Source organism: Gymnogyps californianus, chromosome Z, assembly GCF_018139145.2.
Source record: "Gymnogyps californianus isolate 813 chromosome Z, ASM1813914v2, whole genome shotgun sequence".
NCBI lineage: Eukaryota > Metazoa > Chordata > Aves > Accipitriformes > Cathartidae > Gymnogyps > Gymnogyps californianus.
Window position 1 is genome coordinate 33,296,517 of NC_059500.1, and position 13,537 is coordinate 33,310,053.

Genomic DNA, 13,537 nt, shown 5'->3' on the forward strand with positions numbered 1-13,537 from the left:
TCCATCACCTTGCCCTTCTTATTTTGCCCTTTTTGGGTCAAGAAGGGAGGGAGGGTGTACATACTTAAGTTATCTGCTCCCAGCCCTAATGTGCTGTATTGACAGCTGCAGCTCCTCCAAACTTAGACTCATGAAAGTTTTCCTTGTTGGTGACTACGCTGAGACACCATTTTCCTTCTGGCTTTAAGAGTGATCCTTCTACAAACTACATGCAGCAAATCTGGTGTCTTTTCATTATAGTAATTTAATGCTAATGACTTGCTTCACTGAGCAGTAGAGAGGAAAAATAAGTAAAAAGAATCCCAACAGATAAAAACAGCATGACTGAAAGTCTTGCACAAAAAGTAAATTCTTATTTCAGTGTAAGGCTTCTGAAAGTTTTAAATTATAATGTAAGCTCATCTTAACTCCTTCATGCATAGATGTAGGTTTTAGGTTTTTTAAAATTTATTTTTCTTTTCTAGCATGAGCTCTACAGCCAGCAATAGATTGAGAAAAACTGAAGTTAATTTCTGGCCAATATTGTGATGATTATCCTGACTTTATTTTTTCTCCTAGTCATGCTGTTTTGCTTATGAGTTTTATATTGTTAATTAAGTGCTTTCTGTTTGTTTGTCTGTTTGCAAAAAATGAACCAATAGATACCAAACCCTGGTTGGTTTAAAACATGTCAATAACTTACAAGCGACAGAAGCCTGACTTATATGGTCACATAATGTTCTTACACCGTATTTATGTTGTAGCTGGTTGTTTTCTAACAACATTTTATTGCACATAAATACATTTGTACTGCCATGTTTTGTGTCTGTTTCTGTACTAAGCCAAGTGGAAGCAACAGAGATGCAATATGGAAATTGAAATGAAGATGATATATAATACTTACATAAAGCCTGCCTAATCTTTATGCTGAAACATAGCAAAAGCATCTACCTGAATAATGTCACACATTTCTAGAGTGGATTTCTTTCTGTGGATTGGCTGCATTAAAAAAGCAGCTTATATAAAAGTGGTAGGTCTATAAAAGCCACTAACTGAAACTACTGCAGTTTGATTTCACTGTCTTTGTTTTGAGATCCTCCGAGGTTTGTCACGAGGTCTATGCATATCGACCACCACATTACAGACTTTTCTTCCTCCAGTGTCTAGAGTTTCTGCTGCTTCAACCTGGGTCCTCTGTGTTAAATGTAGCCAGGCTGTCATTGGCAGTGGGGTGACCAAGACATGGGAGAGAGAAGTGGGGCTACTCAGCACCAGCTGCTTTTTTCTTTGAGATGCATCATCCCTAGGCACATTCATAATGAGATATCCATGTGCTCAAGCACACGTCCCGCACACCTCTAATTTCCAGCAGACTGTACAGGGGCGCTGAGCATCTAGCACACGGTAGAAGAGGTGGGTTCAGAGCTTGCCTGCACTTCTTGAACTGAATTTTGCAGTATCACGAGCCCTGGGACTGAGGGGAATGTGCATGTACTGGTAACATGTAAATGGGCAACGTCTTTTGCATTACTGGCAAATAGCTCCTTTTAACTCACTGTAGGGCTGTGGATGTCTCCAAACAATCCACTTACCTGAAGGAGAAGCTCTGAAATCAAGCAAAATGGCTAGACTTGCTCTGCTGATGTCTGCCAAGTACCTCAATAGCAACATGTTGTCTAGCAAAAATGTGGCTCCAAATGGCAGCTCCAAAGATGCTACAGAAGGCTTATGTTCCAGTAGATTATGTCTGATTGATGTTGGTGGTTTCAATTTTCTCTGCCAGAGCTTGCTGGGTGCCCTCCACAAGGCAGATGAACAGAAGGACTCAGTGACCGTGCTCCTTTACAATAATATATCACATTCTCTCCAGTGCAGCTGTTGTGAACAAGTTCACAAGTGACTGAGAAATAAGGAAGTCCCAGGTCCCAATGGAGAGCTGAGGAGCATCAGCCCAGCCTCTGAGCAGAAGTCCCACCAGAAGCAGGGTCATCTGGAGGGAGTGTGACAGTTCTCAGTCAGCTCAGTCCATAAGCAAGGCACTGTAAGTGCTGAAAGTCAGGTAGGGCATGAGCGGGCTCTGCACCTACCTGCAGCGCATTAACCACCCATTTAACAAAGTCCGTGAAGGCTCAATAGAAAGCAATTCTTACCGACAACTGTAAAATCACGCAGGGCACATTTGACACATGTAGGCCAACAGTATGGAGACAAGGGACTGTAAAGGAGACCACTCCTTTTGGCTGACCAACCTTTGACAAACACCTGCGGAGGAGGTGAAATACGTACATTCCCTGGTGTGTGCTTCTTTTGACTTGACGAAGAACAAGTCACAGAGCTCCTCCACCCAATGTAGCAGGAGGCAAAAGACATAAATGGTGGATGGCAATGAACAAATCACGCTTCCTTGAACGCTGAAGGAGGGGTTAATCCCCACCATAATGCCTGATTCATGGTTCAGAAACACAGTTCTTCTGGGGAAAATAATCTGAGTTAAAAAAAGAAGTGGATCAAGAATGTCTGAAGCTTCACAAATGCAACGTTGAGAGGACGGATCTGCCTGACAGACTGTACTACTGTCTCCTGCCTCTCTGGTTGGGTTTTGGGCATCAAACAGTTAGCAGATTGTACATTTCTTGGGAGATGTTTCTCCCCCAGACAACAAAAACATGTCCTGTGGCACAGATAAAGGAACATCTCCCTTTAGAAGTACATAGTTTGAAACTCAGTTGACCAGAGAGAAGCCTATGATGGAGAAAAGATACAAACGATAAAAGAGGAAATGGAGGTCAAAATGAAAGCTTTTTTTCCTTTGCTTTTCCTTGCAAAAGAAATCCAGGAAAAAGCAGGCTACTGTGCATAAGTTGGGGAGAGAAAGCAAAGGTGAGCTCCCTGCATTTTTGCATCCTATGCATGATGTATGCAGGAGGCAGGATATAGTTGTAGATATGTCCCTTGCATCTGAGCTAGAGATCTCCTGTTTGAGTGCATGGGCCCACATCCTTAATGTGAACATGGGCAAATGCTTAAAAGAAGGCAAAAAGCCATCTTGCAACAAATTTTTATGGAGCACTTGCTTTCATTTCATAATGAACTAATGGCAAACTAGCAACATGGCGGGGGGTGGGGGGAGAAATGCTAAGGCTTCACTAGCCTGTTCTGATCAAATCATGAAGTGCAGCAAGAAATCCTCTGCCTCTTCCATAATAATGTACACAGGGGAGGAAGGAATATGGCTGAACACCCAGCCATGTCACTTACTGCTCACTTCATTTCAAGCCCACTACTGCTGCAGCCTCTCCTGGGTGCCAACAGCAGGAATGAAGTCAGATACGACATTTCTAGATAAAGTAAGTGAAGTATCTCAATTTGTTTCCATTGAGATTTTCTTCACACCCACAGCTAAGCCGCTAAGAAGCAGTGATCAATTCAGTGAAGGGATGAGGAGAAAACATAATACTGTGTTCTATTCTTTTTTTTGGCCCCTTTAAGGAAGTGAATAATATGTCTTTGAATAGTCAGAAATACCATTTTTTTGCCTGATGGAAAATCTCTAAGAGAAAAGATGAATATGATGATCGATTGCTTCAAGCATTTTTATACTACCTGTCCCTGACCAATGGATGGGATGTACTCTCTGCACGAGATGGGGCCTGCTGAGGAGTTACTGGATAAGCTTCCACAGACTATGCTCTACAAACGACTTTATGAGTACAATAGTCCCTCTTGACCTCCTAAAATGCATTGGTAAACTCATCATTCACTGCCACTGAAAGGACCATTTACCATTTCCATTATCTAGTTCAGAGGAATCTTTGGAGAACTAATTATCTTACTAAATGAAGACAACTTTGACTCCCCATTCCCACACCCACCTCCCCACCCCCCACACTTGTCCAAATATTACAGTAGGTTTTTGTGAAAGATGGTCCTGCTATACCTGATACACCTCCCTCCATGCCCTCATACTCTAGGTCACACAGGGAGACAGACAGGATAGTGCTTTTAGGACTGTGGAAATGCTTTGGGAACTTTCAGATTTGCTGTAACTATTTGCATGGGGAGGTCTTTGGATTTCAAAGCACTGTGTATTAAATAAGTACAAACTTTAAGGACAAACTTGAATTACACTAACAGAAATCAAGAAGTTTGACTGATATCTTTCTGCTTAATTTGTCCCCTTGCATGCAACTCATCTTAGTTACTCTGCTGCTCTCAACTTTGAAAGTACAGCTTCAATTCCCTTCTAAACTGAAAACCTACTCCTTGTATAAGATCACAAAGGACTTCAAAAAAGTCAGCTACGCTTTTTTATGACCTTTTCTGCAACTGCACGTAATTGTTGATTATTGGACTAAAATACTGTGGGTGTGGTAGCTGAGAAGCAAGAAGAGATTAGGTAGTAAAGAGAAAAACATCAATTAACAATGCATACTATGTTTCAGAAATGCTCTTACACCTGGTTCTCATTTGTCCTCAGTTGAGAAACAAAAGACAGCTTTATCATTATTATTGTTATTATTGTTGCTATTATTTATTACTGCTTTTGCCAAAAAGAAGCCTCACTTCATCAGGGAACAATCAAGTGACCAGACTGCCCCAGCCTGGGCAGGGTTAGCTTTGCTTTCAACTTCTTCAATCATCATTAGCTCTGAACAATATCACGTCCCATTTGTGCAAAGCAAGCCTCACGAGCAGCTGTTGCAAGGGAACAGCTTGAAGAAGCTGGACTCTAAAATCAAACTGTTTACTTTGCACTGCCTCAGCATCGCTTATCTTTCTTTTCAGAGGCAAATTCAGAGTCACATCGTTCTTGTGCCAAAACCACAACTAAAAACTGCTTGGTGCAGGCTCAGAGTAGCTGGACGAAAGAAGATGTTACCATCTTCATTGGAGAATGCTCAATCGTAAAGGTTTTGCTGCTCAGTCACCGACAGCCTGAGAACACTCAACAGCAGCGTTTCTCAAACTGGGACCAGCTTCCTGGGAGAGGCTGCCATCCTGCTAGAAGTACCAAACAACAAGCCAGAGGCAATCGAACACAGCTGGCCTAAGCTTGCTCTGGTTAAGGCTTGACAAGACTACAGGTCTTGTGCTAAATACTGTGTCATGTATCTCTTTTTTGCTGATCCTAAGGAAGAATGAAGATATCCTTAGGCTTAGACACAAATTGTGCATGCCTAACTTAATCCAGCATAAAGCAATTTTGGTAGTCTTCAATGAGAACAGCTCACGCCTTCTCTGCACGGGCCCCTGACCCACTTCCCAGCAGTCAGTTTTATCCTGTATCCTCTCATCTGTGAGTAAGAGCAAAACAAGATGCCCCCTCTCCCCCGTTATTTTTAATATCTTATCTCCTTCAACCAGTTCTGCTACAGTTTACAGGAACAATGAAAATGCACAAGAAAGATATGTTGTCCTGAACCCAAGCTTAGCATGTTAAGCACCTGTGTCACCAACTGATACAATAAGACTCTTCTCATTACTTTTGTAAAATGTTATTATTTGTAATTCACTTTTAATTCCAACACAAACCATAATTTTTACATTTTTTTTCCAAATTAAAAGAAGGGAGGAGAAAGATCATTAACAGTGTAAAGATAGTGATCTTGGCTTTTTTCCTTTTCTTTTTCCTTTTCCTGAGGACAAAAAAAAAACCAAACCACCTGGCAAATTTCATGCAGCCACTAAAGCATGTATAGTTGGCAAAAACTGAATTTTAATTGATAAGGGAGAAACAATTGTCCAATTCACTGCTGAGTCTGGTACACAGGCAAGAGGAGGCCAAAAGGTCACTCACAAATGGCTAAACATGCCAGACACTGAGCAAGAACAATTCCTTCTTGTGGGCTTCACATGGAAACTAGGTTTCTAAGGCTCCTCGGTTTGTTACCTCTCTCTCAAAAGCAAGAAAAAAAAATATTCCTGACCTATATTTAATATGCTGAATACTGACGCTTGTCTCACATTCCATAGAAACTGTTACTTACCTCTCTTCCATCCTCTACCAAACTGGCTGGTGTACTAGGAATTCGCTGCACACTGTTCCCCAGATCTTCACTCACATCTACAGTGAAGCAAACCCATCAATCCCATTCTTCTCGCTTGTTTTGATTTGGTTCAAAATCAGGGTTTTCTTATGCCTGCCCTTTCCCTGAGCTCCTGCCCTCATCTTGTCAAGCCCAAAACTCACAGCTTGCTTTGGCTTCAGCACAGGTGCAAAGGCTTTGCAATGCCTATATGAAAACAAACATGATTTGCTCGTTAAAGCTAAGCTTTTGGGGACATGCCCTATGTACTGACCTCCACCAATGGCCTTGGTTTGCGTTCTACTGCAAACCTGAAGTGACAGAGTTCACAGTAGCTGGTGTTTGAAGATGACAGCCAGTGCTCCAGGCAGCTGCGGTGAATAGTCCCCAGGGTCCCCGTACATTCGCAGGGGGAAAGCAGGTCTTCCTGACTGCTGCCCTCGTGGCAGATCCTGCACATCGGCCGGTCATTGAAGGGGCTGCTGGAGGAGGAGAGAAAATTGCTGGTCAGTATACAGGGCTGTGATCTAGCCTCTCTCTCTTTCTCTCTGTATGCCACAAATTAACAATATGTGGGAAACGTGCAGCTTGCGTACTTTGCTCTGTAGTTAATCCACCAAGCTGCTGGGCTAATGGCTGCAGGCACTCTGGTATTCTTGTTTAAAATATCTCTTCTGTGGGGGGAAAAAATGCAGAGTGAAAAACACATCAGTGTGGCAGATGAGAGACAGACGACCAAGTGCTTCTATACCTTTGTATTTCCCACCTCTTCACAGTGCAGCTGAGCAGCCACTTCAAGAAATCTCTAAATGCATCAGGGAAGTTTTAAAACTGCCTCAGCTGGGCACTTCTTATGCTAGTGATGATCTGTGCCCTCACTCCTGACCTACAGGGTAGCATCTCTTACGCTAGTGATGATCCCCTGACCTATACGGTAAGCCGTTTTCAGTGATCAACAGCAAAGAACTACTGGACCTGAAACAACAGCACCTTGCCCTGCAGTGGTGTGAAGGCAGGGCCACAACTTCCAGCAGGCATGTGCAGGCAGGAAGCTCCTGTCCCTGGGGAGGGTTTCCCTCTCTTTGGGACAACACCCCACAAGCAGCTCAAGGAGTGATATTAACGGCACTGAAAAGGAGGACTGTGCCAAACACATCCCTCCCACATTGCTGCCCGTGGCTATTTCTCCTGCACTGCCTCCCCCAAAGCACCCACCTTCCTAGTGGCGGGGTGCTAACGTGCAAAGGGGGATAGGTGCTCCTCCTGCCAGTGAAAACCTAAAGTCTCTGATTTTAACTATTGAGATTCTCTGTTTTACAGAGGAATCTTTTGGGAACGAGGGAGGCAGTCGCGTGGCTTGCCAGGGTGCTCAGGAAAGCAGGAGCAGGCTGCAAGCACCAGTGCTGCTGAACCAAGGATCCACTTCACTGCAGCTTCAACTCAGCCCCCTTGACTGCCAAGGCTGAGAAGGTCGATCTCTTGGCTGAGGTCTTGGAAACAAAAACTCTCCCTACCACATATGCCACCTCAGGTGGTCTCAGTAAAACAGGTTTTGTCACTGTCGCTGAAAAAACCTTGTTAGTGGATAGCATACGGTGGCACACAGCTGTTCCCTTCTGTCCCTCTTCTGGCTCTTTGCAGGCTGCCCCACACTCAAGTGTAACTGCAGAAAAGTGTAAAGAAGCCAGCCCGCTCCTTTCAATCTGCCTGACAAAACAGTATGGAGCTGCGCTCAATGCTCTACACACACATCTGAGCTGTGCAAAATGCACAGGGTTTAAAAAAGTTGTTACAAGTAAAGAGGAAAAGGCCTTTTCAGGCTGTCACAGCACACATGCAGCAGCAGTTAATAACTTCACTCTTCACACGGGTGCAGTGGATTGGATTATGTTTGCTGTTTTGTGAAAATCCAGGGCTACTTCAAGACCCGTGCAGTCTTTCCAGCATCACACCAGTGAAGTGGTACTTAATTTTGACTCAAGTCTGGATATGGCCAAACCCTTAAGCATCCTCTTTCTTGCTTCTAATGAAAACAAAGCCAACTCAAAGCAGGCCAGTATTTGAAGGGTATAGTTTAAATGTATATTTCACCACTAATCTGCCATTCTAAACTGACAGCAGAAAGAGCCGCTCTCAATCACTTGGACAATGGCTGAAGCAGCAACACTTGTATGCGCACCTCTGCTAGAAATAGCTTGTCTGGCTGCTCAGTGCGCTGGCTTGGGAAGTATGAAGAAAATGTGCCACAGAAATGCTGGCGGCAGCACGCAGGCAAAACACAGCACCCCGTGCCAGCCAGCGCCCGCTGAAGCCTCCCGCTACGTATTAGGGCAAATCATTGCAGCTAACGCACTTGAGCAGCAGCATCCCTAGACAGCTTGCTTCCCCCTTCTCCACTGAGTATAATGGTGAGGGCTTAATTACATATGTAGCATTATCATTATAAAGTTAGGACGAGGGTTTAATTACAAGTGCACCGCGGTAAGCCTTCATGAAGCACACCATCACATCTTCCCCTCAAGCGCCCGCAGGGCTTGCGGGTGGCAGCTGGGGAGGGTGCACTCGAGCCCACGCAGGGAAGGGCCCTGGCCCGTCCTGCCACCCCCCCACATACCTCTGCGTGGCGAGTGTCCGCACGACGGAGGAGAGCAGCTGCCCATCTTTGGCCGACACCTGCATGACATACTGCGGGCAGCCGCCGGCTGGGCCGCCGCCGCTGCCACCGGGCAGGGTCTTGCCGTCGGGTGCCGTCGGGCGCTCCGGCGGGACTCCCGGCAGGTGACTGCAGCGGCTCGTCCTCATGGCGGTGGGCGGCGGGTCCCCATCTAGGGAGGAGGGAGGACAGGGCGGTGGGGCGGGGGGAAGTGGCACGTCCCTCCCTGTCTGCAACTCCGCCGCACTGATCGATACCAGGCGTGAGAAAAAACATCCCCCCCCTCCCCGCCCCAGCCCTCCGAAACCGGCTCAGCAGGGAGAGGAAGCTTACAACGTTATGTGTCGCGGAAAAACAGTCTGTACGTCTCAGAAACAGCAAGCCGGGCCTCTGCGCCACTTTTTTTCTCTGCAGACTCCTAAAGTCGCGAGTGATAAACGGAAAGACTGAACCTTTTTGTCTCTCACCGCTAAAATGCTGCAAAGGAATACACAATCTTCACCTTGTGTGCCTCTAAACTTAAAGGCTGCCCCTGTCCATCAAAGGGGAAAGTTATGTATCAGAGGAGAAAGTGAGCTATCAGCTCCAAATCCCCTGTGAAAACACTCCACTGCTGCTAAGTGCCTTCCATCACCAACCCACGGCAGACCACGGACCTGGCAAATAATCCTGTACAGGGCTTCTGTCACACAGACCTGCTTAATAACAGCCTGCGTGCAGTAATAATTTATGCCACAAGGTGAGGTAGAAATTGCTGCTTGCCTGTGTCTTTCTCTGCCTTGCTCTTTCAGCCACCACTTAGAGTCTATTTTGTATGATGCTTTCAACCGTGGTAACTGGAAAGCAAGGGTTATGCTGGTAACAAAGAGCCTGGGAACGTAAATTCCTGATACCTTCATACGATGCTCCTTGCTGGGTGTGCTTGTCAGTGAGAGAAGGCTGCGTGGTTCAACAGGCAGAACACCAGGCTATGTGCTTGCAGGCTTGCTCTCCAGGTCGGTCACCGACAGCATATGTACAGGGTGGATTAATCCCTCTGCAAAAGGGGGAAACACTTCCTAGCATGTGTTGAGACACTTGGCTACAGTTACATGTAAATGCTACGAGTTACTACTATGATATTCACATGTTGAAATCAGCCACGTTTGTCTCCACTGCATTTAACCCTCAAAAAGTGTTTTGCATCAGACACCACTGTTACCTGTGTAGTACCAGTGCCACAGCAGGAAACAGAGTCTTTAAAAATTAAACATTAATCCACTCTTTTAAACAGAGGTGTTTCTCTGGGTTTTAAAAGAAATCTTGTACTTTGATCTCATTGGATTTGAGCAAATGGCAGTGTTAACTTTCTGAAGTCTCCTGAATGGACGTCTTTGGCAGTAAGACTTTGTAGATGTGAGGATGGGATGGGGGTGCTGGACCACTTATACCACCCAAGTTTTCACAGAGGGACTTATATTCTTCAAAAGGCATCTAAAATAGGAAAATGCATGGCAAAGTGTTTGTTTTACAGGATTATTTCTGCTATTTTCAGACCATGCATATCCCAGAGAGCGAACTGGAGGCTGATGAGACAGCTTACAGGGGATATAGTGTTCAGAGAACAGGGAAGGAAATCAGACTCTGGCCCTCATTTACAATGAAAATGAAGCAAATGGCTGATTTCAAAACCATTAACACATAAAAGATGCAGACTTTTTAAGAGAATTAAAGCCACAGACTCTCCAAGGAGACCATGGTATCAGCAACATTTTAGTTTTAAAATCCATGCTGAGACTGTTTAACAAGAATATTCAGCAGCTGAGTAGCTGCTTCGTTAAACTTAAAAAGCCTAGGCAGTACTATGCTTACAGACCCATGCTAAAGAATTATATATTTCTTTTCTGCTTGCTTCACTGACCTCATTAGGTACAACAGCGGGTTTATCGTTGCGTATAAAGTGACCATCCAAGCCTTTACAAACACATCCATCATCCACTTGATGAGCTCAGAGTATTTGCTGAAGCATCAGATGATGCAATGAAATGCAAAGCTTTAAAGCACACCAGAAATAACGTAGCTGTATCCCAGCAATGATGTTAATTCAAATTTCTGTGTACAGTACTGCACTGATATCCCACTTTGGCATAGCAAATACATGTAACCACTTTCTACTTAACTCTTTTTTTTAAAGAAATTTGGAAGTTACAACATATTTTCCTGATTTCAGAAGAATCATTTTCACACAAAATCAGTGTATGTGCATGAAAGTAATACAATTATAGAATTAAATAATATGTGCTTTAATACTGAACCCTGTGGTAAATAATGAAGATTAATTGTCCTGAGAAGCACAGAGATCCTAAGCAAATCTGAAGTCAAAGCTGACACTAAGGAATTGTAAATCTTAATATCCACAAAGCCCCAAAGTCAGTATTTACCCATATGTAGGTATTATGTTCTGTCAGAATGTTTTTCATCTGAGAGGTGGAAATCTGTCACAAGTATCTTAACAGAAGAGAAAAAATTAAGAACAAAAGCAGGAAGATGTGTTTAGATGGTATTTAGGGAGAGATACAATATTAAATGGGGGAAGCCAGAATATCAACATTTATTTCAGATGCCAGAAAATTCAGAGAAAAGCGGTTGAATTTGGCATGATGGATGTATGTTTGAAGAAATCTAGTAATTAGCTCTTTTTTTCTTTTCTGTGTTACTACACCCACTCCTCTTGCACATCTCTTGTCTATCCAAAATCTATTTTAAGACTACCTTACTACTGTAATATTTAAACCAGATCTTTTCCCTGTTCTAGTTTTTCCACTCTGCCTTTGGTACCAGTCTCTGACTCCCTCTTCTCACCTCCATGACATGAGATCTTCTGATGGGAGGTGGCAAAGTCTAACTGTCTTCCAGAGCGACTCTCCAATTTCAGTGCTATCTTCCAGCCGTCACTGATAAGTGTATAGTTCTTGGTATATTTCTTCTCTTCACCCTCTTGTGCAATTATTTCAATCAGCTATATAAATATCCCATTTCCAGGGTTGTTTAATGATCACAAATTGAAAAATACTGAGATAAGAAAAAATTCTTTTTTAGTGCGTTATATATATTCTGGGGTTTATATATATATATAGGTTTATGGGTATCAGAGTAAAAGTAAAGATATTGCATGTATTTTCTTTGTACCATAAGCAGGGGGTGGCTGGCGGGGGGAAGCTGTAAAAGTCTCAGAGTTGTTCTGTGTCCTCAGAAATTTCAAATTCCTGCCTGGAAAGAGGTCAGTACAGGTTTTCCTGGTGCGAGGACATACTGGAACAGCATTCTATTAGTCGCTGATTAGAGTGTCCTAGTTGTGATTTATTCCTTCCACTTCATTCACTGGTATTTATGGAGTAAATACCCCTCAGTGACCACTGCAAGTCTCACATACGTTCCTGTTACTTTTGCATTCAGCGCTCTCGTTTACAGACATGAAAAGCACAAGTCTCATAATAACAAGTCTACTCCCTTGTTCAATTTACACAGTTACAGATGCAGATGATCACAGTAGTTTGTGGTTATTTATGCTATTTCCTCAAAAAAAGTGCAGGCACTATACATACAGTTAGTAAATTAAACCTAGCTGTCACTGTGAAGCAAGAAACTATAGAAGGGAATGAGATGCAGTGTACTCAAGCAAATTATCTGAGGTCATGTTGGAGCTGGGTAAAAGATTCAAGTGCAACCTACATCCTTTGCCCCGTAATAATTTACAGGATGCTATTCTAGCAAATGTTAGGGATAACTTACACTCTTTTTTCTCTTCTGATCTGCTGGCTGCTACCCCCAGTGTTAAAATGTAAGTCAACATAATCTGATTATCTTGCCTCTTTCTGCCCTCTCCTCCCTGCCTCATTTTTAAAATCATTCCAAAGTCCAGACTGCTTTCTAGGGCTTCAGTAGTTATTAAAAGGTATCTGGAAGTATTTTTCTTTTTGACGTTATATGAATGAATGCAAATATTTTGGAAAAGTGGCTTAGCCCCACAAACAAATGCCACCAAACACTTGCAAGCTTTGTTTCAGAGACAAGATACTTCTGGGCTTAGTCAACTGCTGATTATTGCTAACAGTACGTCCCCACTGAGCTCAACAAACATTTCTTTATATGCTGCAAGGTATTTATAGCATATCTTCTTTCCCATGTTTGTATTTCTTTTTAAGAGATTTATAATTTCTCTATCAAGAGAAACCATGAGACTCAAAAAATGCCAGTGAGCAAGGCACTGCTACTCTTTCTGAATTAGACTCAAACATGAGATGTTAAAAACTAGCATTACTGCCCTGAAAAGGAATTTAAAGAAGAAACCATCTACATTTACAATAAGCATCTACAACTGGAATCCTTGTTGCACTTTTTCCTACTGTGCATGAACTGACCTCATTTCTTAAACCCATAAAGCATTATCATGCTGATTAGTTAAATTATCACAGTAGACTTTTTTAAGCAGTGGTGCTTTTTTGCTGAAGCTGTGAGTGGCTTAGATTTGCATGAGACAAAAAGATCTTATACTTCAAGCAGTGGGTTGCAAAAGGTAAACAAATATTCATGTAGAGATTGTGTGTGAATTGCTCATTTTTCCTTTTTTTTCAGCAGCTTTGCTAAGAATAGCACATATTGCATCTCTCATAGTCATGCAGTTTCAAACCTGGAAATCCATTCACCTTTCTTACTCCATGTTCCCATGAGTCACCCTATTAGTTTCAAGAAATGCAACTCAAGCATGCATCAATCAGCCTCAAGACTTAAAAACATACATGAAAAACCACTACCTTCCCATCTGGAGACATTTTCCCAAGAAATACTGCATTATTAAAAAACCACAGCCATTATTTAAAAAAACAGCTTTTGGAGATGT

The 13,537-nt window shown here is 43.1% G+C and overlaps 1 protein-coding gene across 2 annotated transcripts in view; it reads right to left on the reverse strand.

Annotated features, from left to right (window-relative positions):
- MARCHF3 (membrane associated ring-CH-type finger 3) overlaps window positions 1–13,537 on the reverse strand; it is a 78,075-nt gene that overhangs the window by 13,955 nt on the left and 50,583 nt on the right. For both annotated transcript variants that reach the window (XM_050913260.1, XM_050913262.1), the window contains exons 2-4: window positions 9,552–9,694; window positions 8,620–8,830; window positions 6,280–6,487 (exon numbers count right to left, since the gene is read on the reverse strand). In XM_050913260.1, the coding sequence (XP_050769217.1) occupies window positions 6,280–6,487; window positions 8,620–8,807 (396 nt within the window). In that variant the 5' untranslated portion in view covers window positions 8,808–8,830; window positions 9,552–9,694. The remainder of the gene's footprint in view (window positions 1–6,279; window positions 6,488–8,619; window positions 8,831–9,551; window positions 9,695–13,537) is intronic.